Consider the following 21,909-nt stretch of genomic DNA (forward strand, 5'->3'; position numbering starts at 1 on the left):
AGCGGGTGGCAGGAGGCCGGGGGGCGCCCGAGGGGCCCCGGGCCGCGGCACGCAGGGCCCCGGCGGCCGCCGGCGGCCCCGGGGCTGGGGGGAGTCCAGCCCGGATATTGAGTGCAGCCATTGAGAAAAGCCAAACTCTTGTGTGTGCGCGTCTCGAATAGCCCCCAAGATGGCCGCCAATGTGGGATCGATGTTTCAATATTGGAAGCGATTTGATCTACGGCGACTCCAGGTTAGTGCGGGCAGCGCCGGCCGTGCGGCCGTGGGGAGCCCCCGGGCGCGCCCTGGGCGCATTGGGGAGGTCCCCGGGCGGGCGGGCGAGCGCCCCGGGGCGGCGGGCGGCGGCTGCCGGGGCTCGCCGGGGCTTGGCTGCCCGCTGCCCATCGATAGGTATTAGGAATTGATCTCGCCGCTGCTCTTTGTTCGGTTCAATCATCGATTAGCCGCCGCGACCATGGAGAAGCGCTAGTGAGCCCTCGGCCGGGGGAGCAAGCCGGCGGGCGAGCGGCCGGGCGAGGCGCGGGGAAGGCAGGGGCCGTGGCCCGGGGCAGGGGGCTGCAGGCGGGACCCCCGGTATCCCCCCTTGCGCCGCACTTTGCGCGCCTCCCAACTTCGCGACGCCCGGGGAGGCCGCGGAGCGCGCCCCTAGCCCGTCCGCACCCGGCTGGGGCTCGGGCGAGGGAGGGAGGGAGCTGGCGGGCAGGGGGAGGAGGTAGAGGAGGAGGAGGAGGAGGAGAGAGGAGGAGGCAGCCGGGGTTGGCGAGGAGGCGGCTCCGCGCCCCGCCGCCCGCCGGCACCTCCGCCGCCGCCGCCCGCCTGGCTGCGCAGCTCGGACGCGCCGCCACCCGGGGGCCGCCACCGCCGCCCGAGCCGCCGCCGCCGCCGGACTGGCCGCCCGCGCCGGCAGACCTCTCCTCCTCGGGCCGGGGTCTCGGGGTTCGTTTTTGCTTCTTGCCTTCCCCCCGCTTCCATCCCCTTCTCAAGTCTAGATGCAGACGGGCTGTGGAGATGGGCCCGGGCGCGCGCAAGTTTGCGCTCCTGTCTCCCGGGCGGTGGAGCGCCGGGAGCCGCACGGAGCAGGTGACTCCCGGCCCTCGGGCCCATGGGAACTTTTAAATGAGAGATTTCCTCGGTCTGTTCTGCCCCTGCTTTTCCTCCCCGCCGCTCCCCTCTTTTCTCTCTCCATCTCTGCTTTTCTTCTCTATCTCCCCTCATCTCTCCTCTTTCCCTCTTCTTCCCTAGGGCGACTCTTTCCCAAACCCCAGCACTTTCTTCCCAACTCCCCCTTTCTAGGAGTCTATGTGTCTCCTCCAGATTTGGGGGTGTTCTCTGCCGACTCCGAAGAGCGGGGGCTGGGAGGCGGAACCTCAGGGAATGCGCTCTGGAGGCACAGCTGCGGCCTCTGCTCTTTCCGGGGGTGCCCAGGTCGCTGCTGGCAAGCCCCCCAAGCCCTGGAGTCTCGCAAAGTCGGCCGGTGCAGCGGGAATAGAGGCGGGGAAATGGTGCTGATAACCGGGCGATTAGAGCATCCTGCCTTGGCCGTGACATTCGCGGAAGATGCGAGAGCATCAGTCTGGAGATAAAAAGGGACCCACTTTTTTTTTTAATCCGCCTGCAAATCTCGTTAAGTTTCTTCTGATAAGTGGTTCCAGCAGCCCCTCTTTCCCTCGTCCTGGCCGCTTCCCAGTCCCTGTCCTTCGTAACGCCCCTGCTCCTCGCTCGCCCCCTCCCCCAAAGCCATTGAGCGAGGGAGAAAATCGGGGCACTCAGGCATGCAGTTAATAACTGCCGAGTGCCTTGCAATTCCAGGTCCTCACTCGAGTTGGGGCTACAGTTTGGTGGCCAGCTGAGACGGGCAGGGCTGCGAGCTGTGCTTGCCGGTTTAAATGATGCTAAAGTGGCCTTTCTGGAAGAGTGGGGGTTGGAGAGAGAGAGAGAGAGAGAGAGAGAGTTGGGCAGCCACATTGGGCTTGGCACGAAGGCCAATGGTAATCGTATTCCCTGCTAATGTTTGTAAATGAGACCCGGGCACGGCTGGGGGACAGCGTCTTTATTTATGATTGATGTTCTGTAACATAAGGAATGACAAGAACGTGGCAGACAAGAGGAGAGGAACCAGAAGGGCTGGCGAAAGCCCTTTGCAGGGTCCTATTGTTATTCTGGGCTGGAGAAAATTTCCGCGGTGAGATTTACAGCGCTGGTATTTGCTCCCAGTCGGCCGGAATGTCAGTTAACACAATTTTCATTAGATAACTCGTTTTCAATCCGGGGAGCTCTGCCTGCAGCGGGGGAGAGGCTGGAGCTGGGTGCCGAAGGGTGGGTGCGGCTCCCAGGGGGCGATTTCTGAGCTGGGGAGGGGTTTGAACCTCACTCTCTTCAGTCTTGTGCTCAGGGGTCTTTTGTGGAGCTGTTAAGGTCACCCAAATCTTCATTCCAGCTGGACTCCTATTGATCTGGGAACCCTTTGTTAGGGTTTTAGACTATGCTGAGATGGAAAAGCAAATTTGAACTGGAAAGGATGAAGGTAGGGGGGTGGTGGAGAGGTTTGTTCAGGTGATGGGGAAACGGGACTAAGACCTCTCCTCCCACAGTGTGTACATGGGGAGGGGGCTTGTTCATTAAGACAATGGCTGGTGTGTCTGGCACAAAAAACGAGAAGGCTCTCAGGGAAGGGGGGTGAGCTCATTTACATCGATATTAAGTGGAGGGGGTGTCCCTGGGGGAGTTTGAAAGGCTGCACACTTCTAGAGAGCAGAGAAATAAATGTGGCAGCCGTGGCCGCGTGCAAACATTTAGGCCCTCACATCTGCACATTCCCCACCCCCATCCGGAAATTTTCAGTTGTTCCCCTGCCCAACAGGCCCCAAACTCCCCCCCACCCCCATATTCTCACTGATGGCATTTTTGTTGGAAACGGATTATGAGCCTAAGCACTTTCGCCCCGGGATCCTCTCTTGTACGTAATGCTAATGACTCATATGCCACACTTTTATTTTCATTTTTCCTCCTCCCCGCTTTCCTCTTGTAGGGGACATAACCAGAAAGGAAAACTTCTGCTGGCTTGTTCTGACATACAGGCAGAAGAGGCAAGTCCCCGTCCCAGGCCCCATGCAGGCCCAGGACGTTGGGCCCACTCAACTCAGGGCTGAGCTGCCTGTGACGAGGTGTGTGGCTTTAATTCCTGGTTGTTCAGGTTGAATGGTTTCTCATAGCCTGGTTGCTGAGCATTAAAGTGGCCGAGGCAGCAAAGGCAGCCCTGTGTCCCCAGGCCACACCATGTTGCTGACGCCACACTGATCCTGGCAAGAAAGGTGACCTTGTGCCAGCCTGGCATACAGCCCTCCGGAAATATATATTTTTCAGAAATGGAAGTGGTCCAGTTACTATTCCTCCCAGCGCCGTCTCTGAATGCAGCAGGACTGTCTTCCTAGGCTGGAAGTCAGTCAACAACCTTAATGACTTGTGGGCTAATGGTGAAGATGATCTGAAATGCAGTACCCTATGCTCGCACCCCTGAAACTGCTTCCCCCGTCTTTTCTTCTCTTTTGCCTCTACTGCTAGCAGCTCAGGAACGAGAAGAAATAAAATTCCATCCAAAGATAATGCTGGGCATATTTCATTTGGTTATAAGATTGCTTTATGGTGAACATTACTAATGCAGTATTTTTTTATGGCTTTTCTGTGTATAATCGTCATAACCGGATTCATACCTTTATGATTTTCTTTTTCTGCTTAACTTTGCCACTTTTTTTATGATGCTCTGGGTTCGGTCTCCCATGCTATCTATTTTCCCCCCTCGAAGAGGGTTAATTAAGCTAAAAAGAGTTGAGGGCACCCAGTCCAAATGAGGGTGCTCGGTCTAAATGCACACCTGTGTTTCTGGGGAGGAAAGAGCCTGGCTGGTCAGACCACATAGGTGAGTTTTGGAGGAAGAGGCAGATTCGGCCTGGGGTGTAAGCAATTGGGAGGAAGATGAGCAGAACGAGCAAGAAAGGCTGGACTTTTCTAAGGAGTTTGGAGAAACTTCTGGGAAGGTTTGATCTCTTGGCACGGGGGAGCAAGATGGTGCTTGATTGAATGTTTTTCCCTGTTCAAAGTTTAGAAAAGAGCATGGATGTGATTAAAATATTATAACCTTATGATATTCTGAAGTGCATAAATTTTACATATCAGCCACAGAGAGTTTAGACATCCATTAGAGCCTCTGACAGCTTGACTTATCTAAATGTGCTATCATTTAACAATGTGTCAAAATTCCTCTTTCTATAGATGACAGCAGTAAATAAGCTATCAGCCCTGTTGGCGGAATCCTAACTTTGGAAACTTCACTGTAATGGAATTGCCGCCGGGGTGCGGAGCGTGAGCAGACAGGGCTTGGCGTGGCCCAGGCCCACGAGATGGGTTGGCATTAGGCAATGACATGAGATGGGTTGGCATTAGGCGATGAGGTGGGGACAGGGAGCGGAGGGGCACAGTGGGTGCGGGGAGATTTGTAGCAGCAGCTCTGCGAATAAGACAAACAATTATCCAGACCCCTGGACTCTCTTGTGAGTCTGGCCAGTGGGTGACCCCATTCCACCTGCTTCTGCAAGTCTTTAGAACGCACACCCTGCGGGCCTTTTCTGCAGAAGGAGCTAGAAACAGGTGTTGAGAATTTATTTAAGGAACCCAGCAGTCTTTTCTGGGTATCCCAAAATTGCGGTTTCTCAACTTGACAGAAATTGCTTCCCGAAGATGGGCTCTGTCTTTGCATGCTAGAAGAAAAATGAGCAACATCTCATCTAGGGCTGCTTTTGCTGTTGGGGGTCTTGAAATTTCTTTTATTAATACCTGAATTCACTGTAGAAAATTGAGAAAGCACAGACCAGCCAAAAGAAGCAAATGAGTGTCTCGGTGGGTTATTTCAGATGAGCACGGTGCTATTTTGACCAGAGGGAACAGCTTTTCTGATGGTGGTGGTGGTTTTTCTTTTTTCTTCCTTTTTCTTTCTTTCTTTTTTCTTTTTTCATGTAATTTTTTTAAACTCTCCTGTTAAAAAGTGATTCTATCTTCGAACTTGACATTCTATAGTGGTAACCTTTCTTCTGGCAGATGGGATTTCAAACGTGAGCACCTTGGCTGGTGCTAAATTTGCTCCTGGGTGATGGTAGACGGGGCTGCCCAGAAACTGTGATTTTTCTGTGCTGCTTCTAAAGGGCTGAGTTTCTGGCAGCTTCCTGGTTGTCTAATTCAGAGGCCAGGCCTGGCAGATGTTGAGGGCGGGAAGGGGACTAAGGTGGTGACCTCCCTTTGTTCCTGGCCTTGAGATTCAGGGTCTGATCTTCTGTTTGATTTTTTCCTCTGGGGGTGCTCTTTAGTTATTATGATGGCTTACATTGATGGTATCAGGGATGGTAGAGATGGTGGGCAGTGGGGAAGGACCCCAGAATCTGTAGCCTGTGTGGCCTCTAGCACCCCTGTGTGAACCATCCAACACTCCAGGTCTCCCGTTTCCTAGTTCATCGAATGGGCTGGCTGTGCCCACTTTGTCTACCGTACTGGGCTGTTGCAAACGTGATGGATACTGACATGCTTCGTGGGCCAGTTAACTGTGTTGGCTTCTCATGACCTTGGCTGTGGTTGTGGTGGTGGTGGGACTATTGACCTTTTAAGCAATTTTTTTGAGACAAGAAATTATGTCTAGGATGGAGTTACTTGGTTTCTAAGCCCGAATGAGCTCTTCACAAAAATGGCTCGTAGTGCATTGTAGGATATAGACATTATATTCCTATCGTGCCTAGAATAAAATCCAAATTCCTTGCCCCCAACTGATCCCACATGATCTGCCCCCTGGTAGCTCTCTGGCTTCCTCTCCAGCCATTCTCCCCCAGTCACCTTGCTTTAGCCACAATGGCCTGCTTTTTTGCTTTTTGTCCCTCGGACACGTCGCATACATTCCCACCTCAGGGCCTTTGCACTTGCAGTTCCCTCTGCCTGCAACTCTTTTCCTCCAGATCTGCCTATGGCTGGCTCCTTCATTACATTCAGTCTCAGCCCAAATGTCATGACCACTCAGCCCGAGAAGGCTAAAGAAGCTTCCATGACTCTCTTTCCCTCTGTAATATGCAAATGTGCTCCCACATCTCTGAGGACGCTGCAGTGTTTCTCAGAGGGTTTTGACCTCAGAACCCTCTCAGTGTGGTATCTCTCTATACACTCTAGGTCCACCCACAGATGTGGCAAATTTTTTCTGTAAAGAGCCAGATACTAATAGACTTTAGGTTTTGTGGGCCATATAGTCTCTGTTGCAGCTGTTCTACTCTGCCATTGTAGCATGAAAGGAGCCATAGACAATAAGAAAGAATGGGCATGGCTGCGTTCCAATGAAACTTTATTTACACAAACAGGCAGGGGGCTGGATTTGGCCTGAGAGCTATAGCTTGCCAACCCTACATGATGACTGTCATACAGGCTGTGGCATGGCTAAAGTTTTGCCTTTTCAGTTAGGAGTATTAAGGTAGATCAAACTCAGTTCCAGAAACTTGTTCTTTATCCTTTTGCTCAAGAGGGAAGCACAAAGAGCCAGGACTGTGAGGGGCCCCTGCCTGGCTTCAAATCCTGGCTCCGTCACTTACCAGCTGTGTGACCTTGGACCTGTCACTTAACCTCTCTGAGCCTTACTTTCCTTATCTTTAAATGAGACTAATAATAGTCTCTACCTTCTAGATTGTTCAGGAAGATCAAACCACTTTGAACGTGAATGCATGTAGCACAGTGTGGGGCACACAGTTAATGCTCTGTAAGTGCCTTCTTATTGTTGGTATTTTTAGAGCATGAGAGAGGGAAGAGAAAACCAAATAGACAGCAGCTGCTGGAACTTGCTGGCCTTGCAGGCTGTTTCAGAGATTTCTGGGCAAGTTTTCTCTTCTCTCTTACTGCACTGGGGGTTTAGTATATTAGTATATTACTAATATTATGTGTAATGTCTTACATTTTTGGACCTCTGACCACAGAAGTTGCAGACTGGGAGCTATGTCTGGCCCACAGATTAGTGCAATAATTAAAAACACTTTTGTACAAGTCATCAGCATCTAAAACACAGGAGATTTTACCTAAGAAATCCAGATTTCCAGGGCCCCTAACGAATCAGCAGCTCCGGTCACACTCGGCTGGTCCCACGGAGAAGGGGAGTGGAAACCTGGAATGGTATTCCATGCAGAGGGAACCTCCAATGCAAAGGCCCCCGGTCAAGGGTCTGCAGTGGGTCAGGCCAGCTGTAGGGGTCCCAAGGAGGGTCCTATTTCTCTGTGGCTGTCAAGGGCCCTGGCTGCTCTCTCCAGGTGCCTAGTGTCAGAAGAAGCTGCATTTCCAGAAAAAAACAAAAGGTTCCTGACAAGTCTCATGAAGATACGTGATTAGGAGGTTACAGAGCCTGCTGTCTCTGTTTCTCCCCAGGAGCTGCATCACCCCCAAAAGTGGGCCTGTGTCTGCACCATCAGGCCCCTCCTCACCTCACCACCCCCCAGCTTCTGCCATCTTCAGTTGAGCCAAATGAGACAGCAGTTCCAGGATACGCATTTGTCATTAAAAAGAAAGAAAGAAAGAAAAAAAATCAATCCTTTGGCCTATTTGGCCCGAGCTGGTCGTCTGCCCGGAGACTCCCGGAGCCCAACAGTGCTTAAGACTCCGCAAGCCGCCGTCGCTCAAACTGGACGGGGTAAATGGCTCCCCGGGAACCATTATGGTCGATTGACTTGTCCAGCCGACGGCGTGGCGTGTGGGTGCCGTGGGTGGGAGACCACAGGGGTCACCAAGGCCGCTCGGCGGGGGCAGATTTCCCCAAGTGGGGCAGTCACTGAGAGGCCGCACTGCTGGGGATACCTTCTGGGGGCCTGTTGTCCATTATGAGCACCCGTGGGTACGGGTATGTAAGGGGGTATGGTGTGGGCTGCAGAATCAAGCCCTGAACCTTCTCACTCCCAAAGACATTTAGTGTGGACTCTGGAGCTAGACGGCTTGGGTTTAAGTCCCAGCTCTGCCACTTAGTAGCTGTGTGACCTTGGATAAATCACTTAATCTCTCTGGGCCTCAGTTTTCTCATATGTAAAATGGGGATAATAGTAGTAGCCACCTCCTTAAGAATTGTGAGGATCAAGTGAGTTAATGCATGTGAAGTGCTGAGATCTGTACCCAGCACATAGAAGCACTATATAATGTTAAAATTAATAATACTTGCTATTATTCTTCACTCCAGAGCTGTATATTCACCACTCGTGGTAGAATTAATAATTACAATTAGTAATTATATAAATAATAACAATAGGTAACATAAATATAACTAATAATCATATATCGGTGGTATCACAGTGAGCAAGGAAGGCGAGTGCCAGCTGTCACTGAGCTCACAGACAGCGGGAAGGTGGGAAGCATGTGTCATTGGGCAGACGGGTGGATAGCCACACACGGGGAATACATCCTGAGACAACATGTGGCAAAGGAACCATCTGGCTCTGGGCCTCGGGGAGCCTTCCTGGAAGAAGTGACCCTTCAGCAGAGATCTCAAAGACAAGGTCAGGGAAAAGCATCCTAGAAGAGGGAACAGCATGTGCTGAGACCCTGAGGCTGGTGGAAGAATTGTGTATACAGGAGCTGAAGGAAGCAGTGAGGCCGGAGCGCTGATTTTGAGCAGGCTGTCGGGCCTGCCCCGTCTTCTCTCTTGCCACCTGCCAGCTGGGAGCAAGGATGGAGGAGAAAATACGACACCACGTGCGTGGCTCGGAGGGAAGTCTCTCTAAACAGGCACTCTGTGAACTGGCAAACACTGTAAAAGCCTTGGGTATCGCTTTCATTTTTTAGCAAGCTATTCAGTCTGCTTCTCGATCCCCACTCCCATTTCCATCTGTGACTATGTATGTAGGACAGCCAGGACTCAGATCCCAGCTCTGCCGCTTCCTGGCTGCATGTCCTTGGGCAAGTTATTTCCCCTTTCTCAGGCTTGGTCTTCCCATCTGGAAGATGGGTGTGGTGTTGCACCTCCTGATGGTGGCCTCGAGGATGTGTCTTGCAGAGCTCTGGCTTCAGGGAGTGTAGTTGTCCCCAGGTGCTGTACTGACATCCACCCTGCAGCTAGCCCTGCTGGGGACTGAGCACAGCAGGGATTCTGGAGCAGACTCTTACCTGGGACACATGGGACTCTTCTGCAGCTGCACAGCAATCTAGGAGCTTCCACCAACCAACCTACTTTCCTTTCTTCTCTCTCCTTCCCGCCTTCCTTCCTTCCCTCTGTCCTTCGTGCTTGTTCTGTCTGGCAGGTGCACATCTTCTGCCGTATAATCCTGCCTTTGTGTCCAGTGTTCAGAGGACCGTGCTGTCCTACAGGAACGACGAAGTGGGATTAGGACATCTACATAAGGCTCCCAGTGCTCGGAGACACTCAGCTGAGGTCCCTGTCATGGCTTGCTGGGAGGTGGGAGAGCTGTCACTCCTGGCATAGCCTCTTCCTGGTGGCCTGTCCCTATTTGGCCCATTGGTCCCCCTTCCTGTGTGACCCTCCTAATTCTCCCCCCTCATCCCCTGTCACTCTCCCCTTCTTTATTCATGCCACTGTGGCCTCCTCACTGTTCCTCAGACACCAAGCACGTTCCAGCCTCAGGGCTTTTGCATTACTGTTCCCTCTCTCTGGGACACTTTCCCAGATGTCTGCCTCCCACAGTTGGCTCAGTCCTCTGCTTCACTGTCGCCTCTTCAGAGAGGTCTTTCCTGACCTCTCTCCAAAACAGCTCTCCTCGTCTCCATCCTGTGCGTTTATCTGTGCGTTAGTTTACTATCCTCTCCCTCCAAGATGGGGAGGGCAGGGACATGATAAGAGCCCAGTCCATATTCGAGTGATGGAGAGGTCAGATGCTACAGGAAGGGTGAGGTGGGGCTGTGGCCCCTCGACTCCGCTGTGGGGGCCCCAGCTGCCTCACCCATCACTGGCTCTTGAAAGTCGCACACCCCACGGCTGGGAATCAGGCACAGCCTCCGGCCTGTGGCGAATGAGGGTTTATCTTTAGCTCCGTCAGTCTCACTTTAGGGTGACCCCAATTCCAGCCTGGGAGGTGGCTCCCATCCTAATTAATAAATCCATTAATTAATTGCCGGCGTGCTGTGGGCCATTAGTGATGGTTTGGTAGCCTCAGTCACAGAGAGCTCAAAGCAGATCCCTGCAGCCTGGGGGATGGCTGTCATGGGGGACACAAGACAGCGGTTACTGTCTTCAGACCCGGATGACATTCTTCTCCCAGGCCTGGTCCACGGGCCCACCTCACCAGCCCAGCAGGCATCGCAAAGGGGCCTGGGCCTCTGGACAGTGATCCCAGGGTTGAGGGGCTTTCCTTATCACCGTCCCCAGGGACCCCCTGTTTATAAATAGATGGGATTGAACGAGGATTGAAATCCCATCTTTCCCGCTGTGGCTGGGCCTCAGTTCTTCTGTCTAAAACAGAGGTTCCCTGGTTTGTTGAGATAGGTTATTCATTCTTTTTTTTTTTTTTTCCGAGACAGAGTCTCACTCTGTCACCTTGGCTAGAGTGCAGTGGTGTCATCATAGCTCACTGTAACCTCAAACTCCTGGCCTCAAGTGACCCTCCTTCCTCGGCCTCCCAGAGTGCTAGGATTGGAGGCATGAGCCACCTCACCTGGCCCCCATTCACTCATTTAACGAACATTATTCAGCCTCTGCTACGTGTCAGATGCTGCTTGAGGCATCGAGAGTGCAGCAGTGCGCGAAACCGACCAAGTCCTGCCCTCATAAAGCTTCTATTTCATAGTCATTTGGAGGCAGAGTACTTTTCCTCAAGGGTTGTAAGAAGTAAAAAGCAACAGCTCAATATAAACACTTGGCCTAGGGCTGGGTACATTGTAAGGCTTTCCTAAATGGCGACTAGTTTTCATTATTGTTATCTTTGTTAACAGTTATTATTATCATCGTCGCTAAAATGTGAGGGCATTTCCTGTTGAATTTCACTTGCCTTGGAGCAGCATGAAATGTTGGAAGTGTGGGCTTGGAGCGGGCAGACCTCGCTTTGGACCCTTGTCTTGCTGCTTCCTAACTGTGAGGCCTCTCTGGTCGGCTCAGAGGTGCCCACGTCTGAGTGGAGCCTGGAGATTCCTTTGCAGCACTGGCTGCTCAGGTATCAGGCGCAGGGACCCCTACTGCACCCCACAAGCACAGGAGTCTCATTCCGGGCCTTCCTTAGCAAGTGCCAGAGTGTCCGAGCCTGGCCCACCCAGAGCCAGCAGCCAGCAGCTGTGAGGTGGACCAGCTCCTCACACAGAAGCACAGGACAGGGCCTCAGGCCTCACCAGATGCCACTCGGTAGGCATTGGCAAGGCCAGACCTGGCTTCTGCGGGCTTTGGAGGGTCAGAAGAAAGCTCCTGGAGAGGCCCGTGCAGGCCTGGGATTTCTTTAACAAGTAGCTCTTGCACTTTTTTTATTGCGTGCTGGACAGTGTTCAAAGCCCTTTACAGAGTTATCTCATTTAATTTTCACAGCAACTCTATGAAGGGAAAACTATTTCTATGCCCATTTTATAGCTGGGCAGAATGAGGTCAGAAGGTTGAGTCCTAGGCCACATTGCCAGCAAGCAGCAGAGCCAGGGGACTCGAACCCAAGGCCCAAAGTCTCTTGGCCACCCATGTCCCTGTTCTGGACCCACTAGTGGGCAGAGGTGCCGGTCTCAGGGCAGATGTCTGCTCCTTGTCCCCTGTCCAGGGGTTCTCCCATCTGCAGTCACGATACTTATATTTTCCCCTTTATTTTCTTTTTCAAAAACCTCTTAAAACACCTTGCCAGTGTCAACTCATGGAAGTGAATCTGGGCCCAAAAGCCTGAGAGGCATGGGGTTGGAGGGAGGTTTGTTTTATGAATAACGCGAGAAAGAGTCCCATCTCCCCGCCTGGAAATGAGCCCCACCCGGCCATCCGTCGCCAGCCTGCCCGCTGGGTCCTGGAGCGGTGTGGCGCGCCCTGTCGTCGGACCTGCGTTCCGCAAGATGGAATTCTCGGCCTGGGCTGATAATAAGCAGGTATTGATTGCTGCCGTGGTCATTATCAAGATTTATTTAGTCAATATGGCCTCCCCGGTCAATAAATCGTGTCGTTGATAAAGAAGGAAGGAGACAGACTTGTAGCCTTTATTAAAAAAGTTTTTTAGATTTTTTTTTAACAGCCAAGTCCAGCTCCGCTTTCTATGACTACATCAGCAACGCTCTACATTTTGTGTTTGTCTTTATGAGCTCTTTGCTTTCATGGCAGAACCTTCTGTCATAGCTCTGGTTTCAGGAGGCAAAGACTTGGGGCCAGCGCTGGGTCTAGAGAATGGTTCCTGGGCCTCGTTCTTTGGTTTAATCCTCACAACAGCCCTTTGGGGTGGGCACTAGTACTATGTCATTTTGCAGACGAAGAAACTGAGGCCTAGGAGGTCCATTCACCTGCCCGAGGTCACGCAGGACTCAAACTCCAACAGTCTGGCCAGAGTCTTTGCTCTGAATTGGACATTTATCCAGAAAGTAGCAAATATTTATCGAGCTCGTGCTATGGGCCCAGCAGTGCCAGGTGCTGGATGTGGAAGGCCAAGCTGAACAAATAAATGCGTAATTACAGAAATGGAAAGAACGGAGTAAAGAAACAACCAGAGTGCTAAGATCCAGATGGAGGGACGCCTGTTACTCAGGGTGGTTATAGAGGGTCACACTGAGTAGGTGACGTGTAGACTGTGAGACCTGGACCATATGAAGGAGCAGGTTGGGTACAGTTTGGGCAGAAGAGAGTTCACAGCTGCAGGAACAGCTTGTGCAAAGGCCCTGGGGTGGGAATCATTTGGCACATCAAAGAGTTTAAGGGAGGCCAGTGTGGCTGGGGAGGGGATGAGGCCAGAGTGGCAGATAGGTCCCTGTCACACAGGCCCTTGTAGACCGTAGTAGTTGCTGGATCCGGTTGGATTTTCTTCTCAGGGAAGTGGGAAGATATTGAGGGTCTGAAGCAGGGGAGAAGTGGGATCCAGTTTATGTTTGGGTTGCAGTTTGTTTTAGTCTGATAGGGAATATTGCATGGGGAGGGGACATTTGGGAAATAGGTCAAAGAGAGCTTCTGTGACAAATTGTCATTATCTCTGCCCAGAGAGGGTTCTGAGTGGTAGGAAGGCTTTGGGCACACAAGGGTTTTGAGGATGAGCACCATTTGTTATGGGGTTTGGAGAGGTTACCATGGGGACTTGCCCCCTGTCCCCCAGCTAGGTGGCAGCTGTGCATCCATAGGAGGGGCATGGCTGGTTCCCTGTGCAAGTGGTCAGCTGCTGTGGGTTTGGGGGCCTTTCGTGGCAGGTACACAGGGGGCAAGGGATGCCGTCCTGCTCCACTGACATAGAGCTGGTGGGAAGAGGATTGTGGGGAGTTGGGTTATGTTCTGAGACAGGCCCTTTGCCCACTGGTCTCTGTGGGCCTGGTTTCCAGTGTGTTCCCAGGTGCCACATGTTAGGAAGGGCCATGAAGAGACGAGCTGACCAAGATGGTGTGGCAGTAGAACCTGGGCTGCATATGGGTGCTCTGTCCCAGGGGGCCGTGTCCTCACCCTAATATAGGAGGTTGCTATTGGGTGTAAGAGGGGTTGGGTGTATACCTGTGGAGTTACAGGGAATGTGGGCTGGAGTACAGAATAAAGAGACCTTTTTTCACCCTTTAGTTTTACCTAATCAGAGAGTACCTGTGGACTGAAAGTCTAGCAGGGGGTGGCAGATCACGTCCCTATCATCCATCACGCACTCATCCACTACCCACCTAACATTCTCTTATGTATTCATTGATAAATCTGCTCACTCATCCGCTACATTCATCCACTCAATACTTCATCTAGCTGTACTTCCCCCTTTCTACTGATCTTAACCATGCATCCATCCATCCATCCATCCATCCATGTATTCATCCATACATACATGAATTCATCCATCCATCTATCCGTGAATTCATCTGTCCATCTATCCATCCATCCAATTGTGCATCCATTCATGAATTCATCCATCTATCCATCCAACCATCCATCCATCCATCCTACCATCCATCCACGCACCCATGCGTCTATCCGTTCATCCACTTAGCCACCCAGCAATCTTCTTACGCACACTTCCACATATCCATGCACCCAACAAAAATCCCTTCCTCCATCATGCATCTATACAACATCTACTCAGCCAACACCAGGAATGCAAAGATGGAGAGGGAGCAGTCCCTGTTCTTAAGAATTTTATAGACTGGTGAAGGAATCAATGTTAGAGAAATAACCCACTGTCATCAGCAAAGTAATCAAAGGCTGTACACAGAGCTGTGGCCAAGAGGGGAGACAGCCACTGGCCCCACAGGCCTATGAGGTTGGGGGAGGCTGCTGGGGAGGGTGCTAAGCCTGGGACATGTAGTTCTCTGCTCCCCCACTCCCAGTCTGGATATTCATGGATAAACTCCTTTAGCCTGGGCAGTGGATGGGTAGTCTCAGAGGACAGCCTCCCTCCAAGGAGATGCCACAGAAACCATAGTCACCAAACCCCTGGATGGGCCCAGGAAGGACCAAGCTCTGTCCTGTAGCAGATCGGAGTCCAGCAAGGTCCTTGAGAGAGATTTTTTTGGGCAAGATGGGTATCTATGACCAAAGAGGTGGACAAGGTTGGTCACGAGGCCTGCCACTGGGCCAGGGCTCCCTGTTTTCACCATTCAGTGCAGATCAACAGTACCCAACCTCTGAGTGATGCTCAGAGCTGTCAGAAGTGGTCCCAGCTGTGCTGTTGGACTGCTTCTCGTTCTGCAGAGAAGGAAACTGAGGCATAGGATGTATGAAGGAAGGGAGGGCAGAGAAACCCTCCGCTCCATGTCCTTCTCCCCTGCTTAGTCACATGTCTGGCTCACACTGCATCTCCATTTCCGGGTCCCCCACCCACACTCCAGCCCACTCCACCCACCACTCCCCCGTGGAGCCACCGCTTGGCCCTCCTGGTGCTGCGTTCTCTTTGTTTTCCTCCTACCTCTTGTTGCCACTTCCGTGATTCTTTTCAGAGCCATTTCCCCCAGCTGGCCTCTAAATATGTCAGTCCCTCTGAGGTCCGTCTCTTCTCTGTGCCCTCTCTGTGTGACCTCATCTGCATCCACAACATCTGCCTCTCAGCTCTTCATTCTCTGCCTCGGGGCTCCAGACCTGTGTACACAACCGCCTTCTTGACATTTCTTTTTTGCTTTTTTTTTAAAAGCCACTTTATTGACTTTTCTTGAATGTCCGTCTCAAAGATGTCTCTAGCTGAAGACATCCAAAACCTAACTCTCCTGCTCTCCATCTCAGAGTTGGCTTCACCCAGGTCTGCAGGACAGAAACCTGGGAGCTTCCCTGACTGCTTCCCTCTGCTTCCTGCCCCTCACATCCAATCTGTCAGTAAATCCTGGGGATTTTACCTCCTGGGTACCTCCTGCATGCCATCCCCTACCTCCATCTCCACCACTAGCCCCTAGACCCATGCCCCCATCGCCTCTTCCCTGGATTTTGGTCTCTCAGTTTGCCTTCCTGTACTGACTCCAGCCTCCCCCACTCTGTTGACACACAGCAGCTAGGGAGAATATTAAAAACCCTTTAAGACCCATTTCTGGTTGAGGGGGATGAAGAAAGATTGGTTAATAGGTACAAATATACAGTTAGATAGAAGGAATACGTTCTAATGTTCAGTAGCAGAGTAGGGTAAGTATAGTTAACAGCAAGGTACTGTATATTTCAAAGTAGCTAGAGGAGAGGACTTGAAATATTCCCAACACATAGAAATGATAAATACTTGAGGTGATGTATACCCTAAATATCCTGACTTGATTATTGCACATTCTATGCATGTAGTAAAATATCACATGTACCCCATAAATGTGTACAGATAGTATATATCAATTTTAAAAAAGGTAAATCTGAAAAAAGAAAGAAAAAACTTATTTCCAATGGCTCTCTATTGCCTTGAGGTAAAGACCTCAAAGTGACCTTCCAGGCTCAGCATGGACTGATCGCTATCCTCTGCTCTTGGTTTATAGTGTTGTTCAAGTTTTCTGGGTTTTTTTTGTTAATCTTCTGTCTGGTTGTTCTATGCATTATTGAAAGTGGGATATTTAAGTCTGCAACTGTTATTGTCGACTTTTCTATTTCTCCCTTCAATTCTGTCAGCTTTTGCATCATGTATTTTGGTGCTCTGTTATTAGGTGCATATATGTTTATAGTTGGTATGCCTCCCTGACCAATTGACCCTTTAATCATTATCAAATGTCCCTCTTTTTCTAGTAATGGGTTTTTGCTTAAAGTTTATTTTGTCTGATATTTCTGTAGTCACTCCCACTTTCTTACGGTTGCTGTTTGTATTACATATCTTTTTTCATCCTTTTACTTTCCAGCTATTTGTGTCTTTGAATCTAAAGTGTATCTCCTATAGACAACAGTTAGTTAGATCATGTTTTTTTTTTTCAATCCAGTCTAAAAACCTCTGCTCTTTGGTTCGATTGTTTAACCCATTCACATTTAATGTTATTATTGATGTAGGATTTATTTCTGTCATGTTGCTTTTGTTTTCTATATGTCTCATGTCTTTTTTGTTCCTCTCTCCCTCTTTTACTGCTTTCTTTTGCATTGAGTGAATATATTCTAATGTAGCATTTTAATTTTATTAATGGGTTTTTTTAAACTATATTTTTTGAGGTTTTTCTTAGTGGTTATTCTAGGGTTTACCATATACATCTTAACTTAGATTCAGGTTTGTATTAGTTTAATACCAGTATGCCCTTTTTCAAATTGGTACATTATATTTGTACATATGCCCACTGTTCTTGATCTTGAGCCCCATTCCTCGTGCCCTCCATGTTCCAGCCACACGTGACTTCCTTCAGTTTCCTGTGCACTACACCTCCATGTGCATGACCTGCTTTCCCTGCCTGCAACACTCTTCCCACACTGCCTCCCATCAACTCCTCTGTGACCCTTGGACTTGCTCAATGTTGTTTCCTTGGGGCAGCCTCCCTGCTCCACCCTATGCCTCCTGGGGCTGTAAGTGCACAGCACTTACCACAGCCGGGGTCAAGCATACCTCTGTGGATTACTGATTGACACCTGCCTCCTCTGTGGACGCTCATGACCATGATGGCACAGAGCAGCTTGTCCCCAGAACCCAGCAGCAGAGGGCAGAGCACATAGTAGGTCCTCAAAAAAAAAAAAAAAAAACCAAAATGGTCAAATGAACAAATAGGAATGGATGTGAGTGTAGTGCGACTGTATTTGTGTATTTATGTGTGTATGTCTACATCTTTGTGTATACATATCTTAGAGTGTGTTTGTGGTCTTCACGTTTAGGTGTCTGTGTCCTTCTGTGTGTGTCTTAATGTTTCTGTAGGTGTGTGTGTCTGAGCGTGCCTTTGTGTCTGTGTCCTTCTGGCTATGTGTTTACATGTGTGCCTGTGTCTTCGTCCACCCATGAGTATCTCTGTGTGTGTGTTAGTGTGTGTCTTTATGCCTGTGTGCACCTTAGTGTGTCTGTGCGTGTGTATGTTTGTGCGCTCATGCTCCCAGGCAGAGCTGCTTTCAACGTCTCCTTGCCACGCAATTATATTTTGACTAGTTTGGTGTAGCATTTAATGATTTCCCCAAAGCTAAACACGGTCCCCTGAGAATTGATCGCACTGTGATGGAGTTGAGACAGGGGAACGTGGGGCCAGCGGCGGGTGCTGCCTCCTCAGGATTGGCTGCTGCACCTGTCGCAGCTCCCCAGCACCAGCTTGATCCCTTCAAGGGGAAAACCCCAGGGGGTAGGTTGGTACCAGGGCAGATTAAAGCTCCTGCCAGAGACAGACTGGCTCTGCTCTTGCCAGCTGTGTGAGGTAGCCAGGGGACTGCCCCCTCCGTGCCTCAGTTTGCTCATCTCTGAAATGGGGGGAGCCATACTAGTCACTTAATAGGGTCTCCGTGTGGAGGAAGGGCCCAGCCCGGTGCCTGGCACATACCTGGTGCCCCATAGATGTTATTTGGTCATCTGCTTTCATGCTTGTTGCCCATTAGTGCCGTGGGAAGAGATGATTTCAGGCTGCAGCGTGGAGGGAAATGACTACAAAACTATCTTGCTTCAAGGTTACCCTTTCCACATGGCTTCTCTGGGGCCATTCAAGGGTTGCCCACCTGCTCTAGTGGAAGCAATGTGCTAACCCACTCATGCCCAGAGACATTCAGAGGCTTCCCACGGACACGGCAGCATTTCCCCAGCAGAGATGGGATTTAGCCCCAGGATTTTCTGGCTTCTAGCAATCTGCCAGCTGCTTCTAAGAGTCTAGCCTTAGCTCTCTGTCTCACTGTCCCCACTTCTACATCCTCCTGTCCCTGAACTGCCACACTCCTCACACTTCCCAGCTTTGGCAATCGCTGGTCCCTCTGCCCGGAGCACTGTTCCCATTGTGCGTTGTAGGCCTGAGCTGTCTTTCCCTGACTCCGCGCACTGGGTTAGGGACCTTCTCTACCTCCCACTTACATATCCTGGCCTGGAATGCTTTCCACACTACCAGGTGGTTCCCCAGTTCCTTTTTGGTCTCCCCTATCAGGTGGTGAGCTCATTACCCTGAATCAAAGGTGCAGTACTTGGTGTGGTGATTGGCAAGCGCTGAGTGCTCGGTGGCTTGATCGGAGGTCGCATTTTAAAAACTCGGGTTCTTGGCTTTTTCTTCAGTGAGAGAGCTGGCATCCCTGGGCCTGCCTTTCACACAGGGCTGGGTTACAGGGGTGTGGGTTTCCCATTTTGCACAGCCCCCACTGAGCTGAGCCCTCCCTGTGTGGCCCCTGTAGCCATGTGAGTTAGTGGCCTCGTGCCAGGCATCAGCCATGCTAACTTTGTGACTGGCACAGAGGTGACTCTGCCTTCTCTGGCCTCTGTGTAGCCACTCCAGAAAATGGACAGAGTTTATAGGACCTTTCAAGGATGAAGGAGCTCTGAAGATTTTTTAAAATTTTAATTTAATTTAATTTTAACAAACACTTACCAAGGGTGGCTATGTGCTAGGCACGACTCTAAGTGCTTCCTAAATGCCATCATTTAAATGCTTTAATTCCCATAATAAATCTGTGGGGGAGGCACTATTACTATCCCCATTTTGCAGAGGAGGAAACTGAGGCACAGGGAGGTTAAGTGACTTGTCCAAGGGCACACAGCAGAGCCAGGCAGTCTGATGGTGGAGTCTGTGTTCGCAGGCTCTATTGCCTCTTGTTATTTCTGTTAATACCCAAGGCAGAGAGTGTGTCTAGTTGGGAAGGGGCTACTGTATGCTCATTTCCCCTTTTCCTCCCCAGAAGCCACTGTATGTGCGGGTTTGCCTCATAAAGGTCTTATGTGATAGTGGGTGGCTTTCCGTGGACAGTGCTGCCTGGCAGGAGTGGGGCCTGGGCCAGGATTGCTGGGAGTGGGCACCGACTAGCGTTAGGGACGTCAGGGCCCCAGGGGCCACAGTTGGAGCTGGTCGCCATAGCAGGGGTCACTGGGAGGGGCCAGGCCTATTTCCTGCCCTTCATGTCCTGGGGTAGCTGGACCCTGGGCCCCTCAGGCCAGGAGCCCTGGGGGTCTCTCTGAGCTGGCCCGTCCCTTGGAGAACATCCTCTTCAGCCTCTGCAAGCAAGGGGGTTGGTCCCACAGCCCGTGGCCTACTTTGTAAAATTCATCTCTGGAAAAAAATTATTCTCTTAGCAGAGCAGAGCATCTTGGCATCTCGTGGTGGGTGAGGCCTGCTGAGGCCTTCTGCCTCCCTGGAGTGGGGAGGAGAGAAGCCCAGGCCCAGCTCCTGCTTCCCGTGTGGCCGCTGAGTTTGGGGGTCGTGAGGAAGGCAGCCTCCCAGCCCCCAGCCCCGACCTGGCCCGGCTGCCTCAGCAGCCCCACTGACGCCCGTCTCCTGCCCCCTGCCCCGGATGGCAGCCTCAGCAGGGTGGGGCTGGCCCCGCCGCCCAGCAGGTGAGTGGGCACGGGCCAGAGTATAATTTGTTTCTGTGGGACGTATTGATAAGCTGCCCTAATTAAGCACCTTGCTAATGAGAATCAAACAACCTCGCTGGGAGTCGGGCGGATCTGAGCCTAGCTCTGCCATGAACCAGCCGCGGTCCTGGGCCAGCCACTTGCTGCGTGGGGGTCTCGGGTACGTCTTCCATAACATGGGGCTTCCTGCCTTCTTTCCCCTCCACAGCTAGGTCGTGTGGTTTGCTGTGCCCTTCCTGCCACCACATGCGACAGGCCCCTGGAGGACTCCAGGGCTATTGAGATCTGAGGCACAAGGCGGAGGCTAATTATGGCTTTCTCTGGGAGGAGTTCTTGCCACTGGTGGTCAGTCCATCGACCTGTTTCTCATACGGGCAGGAAAGGGGCATGCTGAGGATGAGGATGGTTCTTAAAATGCGTGACTGTGGGCGTCTGTGTAAATGTGTCAGTCATTTGTGCTGAGTAACAAACCACCCCAAACTTAGTGGGGTGAAACAATTATTTTACACTCACGGATCCTGTGAGCCCAGAATTAGGACAGAGTCCAGTTGAATCAGCTCGTCTCTGCTCCATGATGGCTGGGGCTTTAGCTGGGAAGACTCAGAGTTTGGGGGTAACTTGGAAACTCACATCTGGCGGTCGATGCTGGCTATGAGCTAGAACCTCAGCTACCAGGGGGAGCACCAGCGTATGGCATCTCCCTGTGGTCTCTCTGTGTGGGCTCCGTTGGGCTTCCTCACAGCATGGTGGCTGGGTTCCGAGAGGCAGTGTCCTGCGAGAGCGAGATGGAAGCGAAGGTGTTTTCATGCTCTAGCCTTGGAAGTTGCTAGCATCACTTTCATCACTCTGCTGGTTGAGGCAGTAATAAAGGTTGGCCCAGGTTCGAAGGGAGAGGCTGTAGACCTCACCATTCCATGAAAGGAGCGTCAAGGTCACCTTGCAAGAAGCCCGAGTGGTGAGAGACACTGTGACAGCCATCTTTGGAAAAGACAATCTGCTACAGTAAGGGTGGTGATTCAGGTGATTGAAGGCCAATTGTGACAGGCTGTGAATGGAGCAAGTGTGACAGGAAGTGTCTGAGTGGGAGAGTAGGTGTGACAGGAGGTTGTGTGGGGTAAGTTGGCGTGACAGGAAATGGCTGAGCGGGGAGTGTGACAGGAAGGTTATGTGAGGAGAGTATGACAGAGATAGTTGTCCAAGGAGAGTGGGTGTGACACGAAGTGGCCAAGCACAAGTGGGTGTGACAGGAGGTCGTATGAGGGGAGTGGATGTGACAGGAAGTGGTCAAGTAGGGAGTGGGTGTGACAGGAGGTTGTGTGGGGAGTGGGAACGTGACAGAGATAGTTGTGTGAGGGGAGTGGGTGTGACAGGAAGTGGCCACGCTGGAGTGGGTTCAAAAGGAGGTTGTATGGAGGGGAGTGAGTGTGACAGAGATGGCTGTGTGAGGGGAGTGGGTGTGACAGGAAGTGGCCAAGAGGGAGATCAGATCTGGCTTTGCCAGAGTCCGCCATGACGGAAGTGGGCCTGACGGTGACAGTGCCCAAGACGTCAGCAGCACCATCTTTCCTTGCTTTCCAAGCTGCCCCCTTGAGGCCCTCGGGGTGACCAAGTGGATTCCAACATGGGGACTCAGGCCCAGCCAGCACCCTCCTCTAGTGGGCCCTGCCTTGCTCCCTGCCCTGGCCCCCGCCATCTTTCCCTCTTTCTGTGGGCTCCGTGCTCCCCACTCCCACCAGCAGCCTCCCCCTCTTCCAGAAAGAGCGACTCCCACCTCAGCAGCCTGGAAGCACTCCAACTACCATACTTTTCTTCAAATAAAAGCAGCTAATTAACATTATTCTTTAATTATTGCCTTTATCAACAAGGGGTCTGATTTGTACCAGCAGGATAG

General features: G+C 51.5%; 1 protein-coding gene across 1 annotated transcript in view; it reads left to right on the top strand.

The window, feature by feature from the left end:
* The first annotated feature begins 14 nt into the window (after nt 1-14).
* The window catches only part of CUX2 (cut-like homeobox 2), a 237,998-nt gene continuing 216,103 nt past the window's right edge, over nt 15-21,909 (top strand). The window contains exon 1 of the mRNA XM_012663576.1: nt 15-232. Coding sequence (XP_012519030.1) covers nt 170-232 — 63 coding nt within the window. The 5' untranslated portion in view covers nt 15-169. The remainder of the gene's footprint in view (nt 233-21,909) is intronic.

The sequence above is a fragment of the Propithecus coquereli genome, unplaced genomic scaffold, assembly GCF_000956105.1.
Source record: "Propithecus coquereli isolate 6110/MARCELLA unplaced genomic scaffold, Pcoq_1.0 Scaffold81, whole genome shotgun sequence".
In the NCBI taxonomy this organism is placed as follows: domain Eukaryota; kingdom Metazoa; phylum Chordata; class Mammalia; order Primates; family Indriidae; genus Propithecus; species Propithecus coquereli.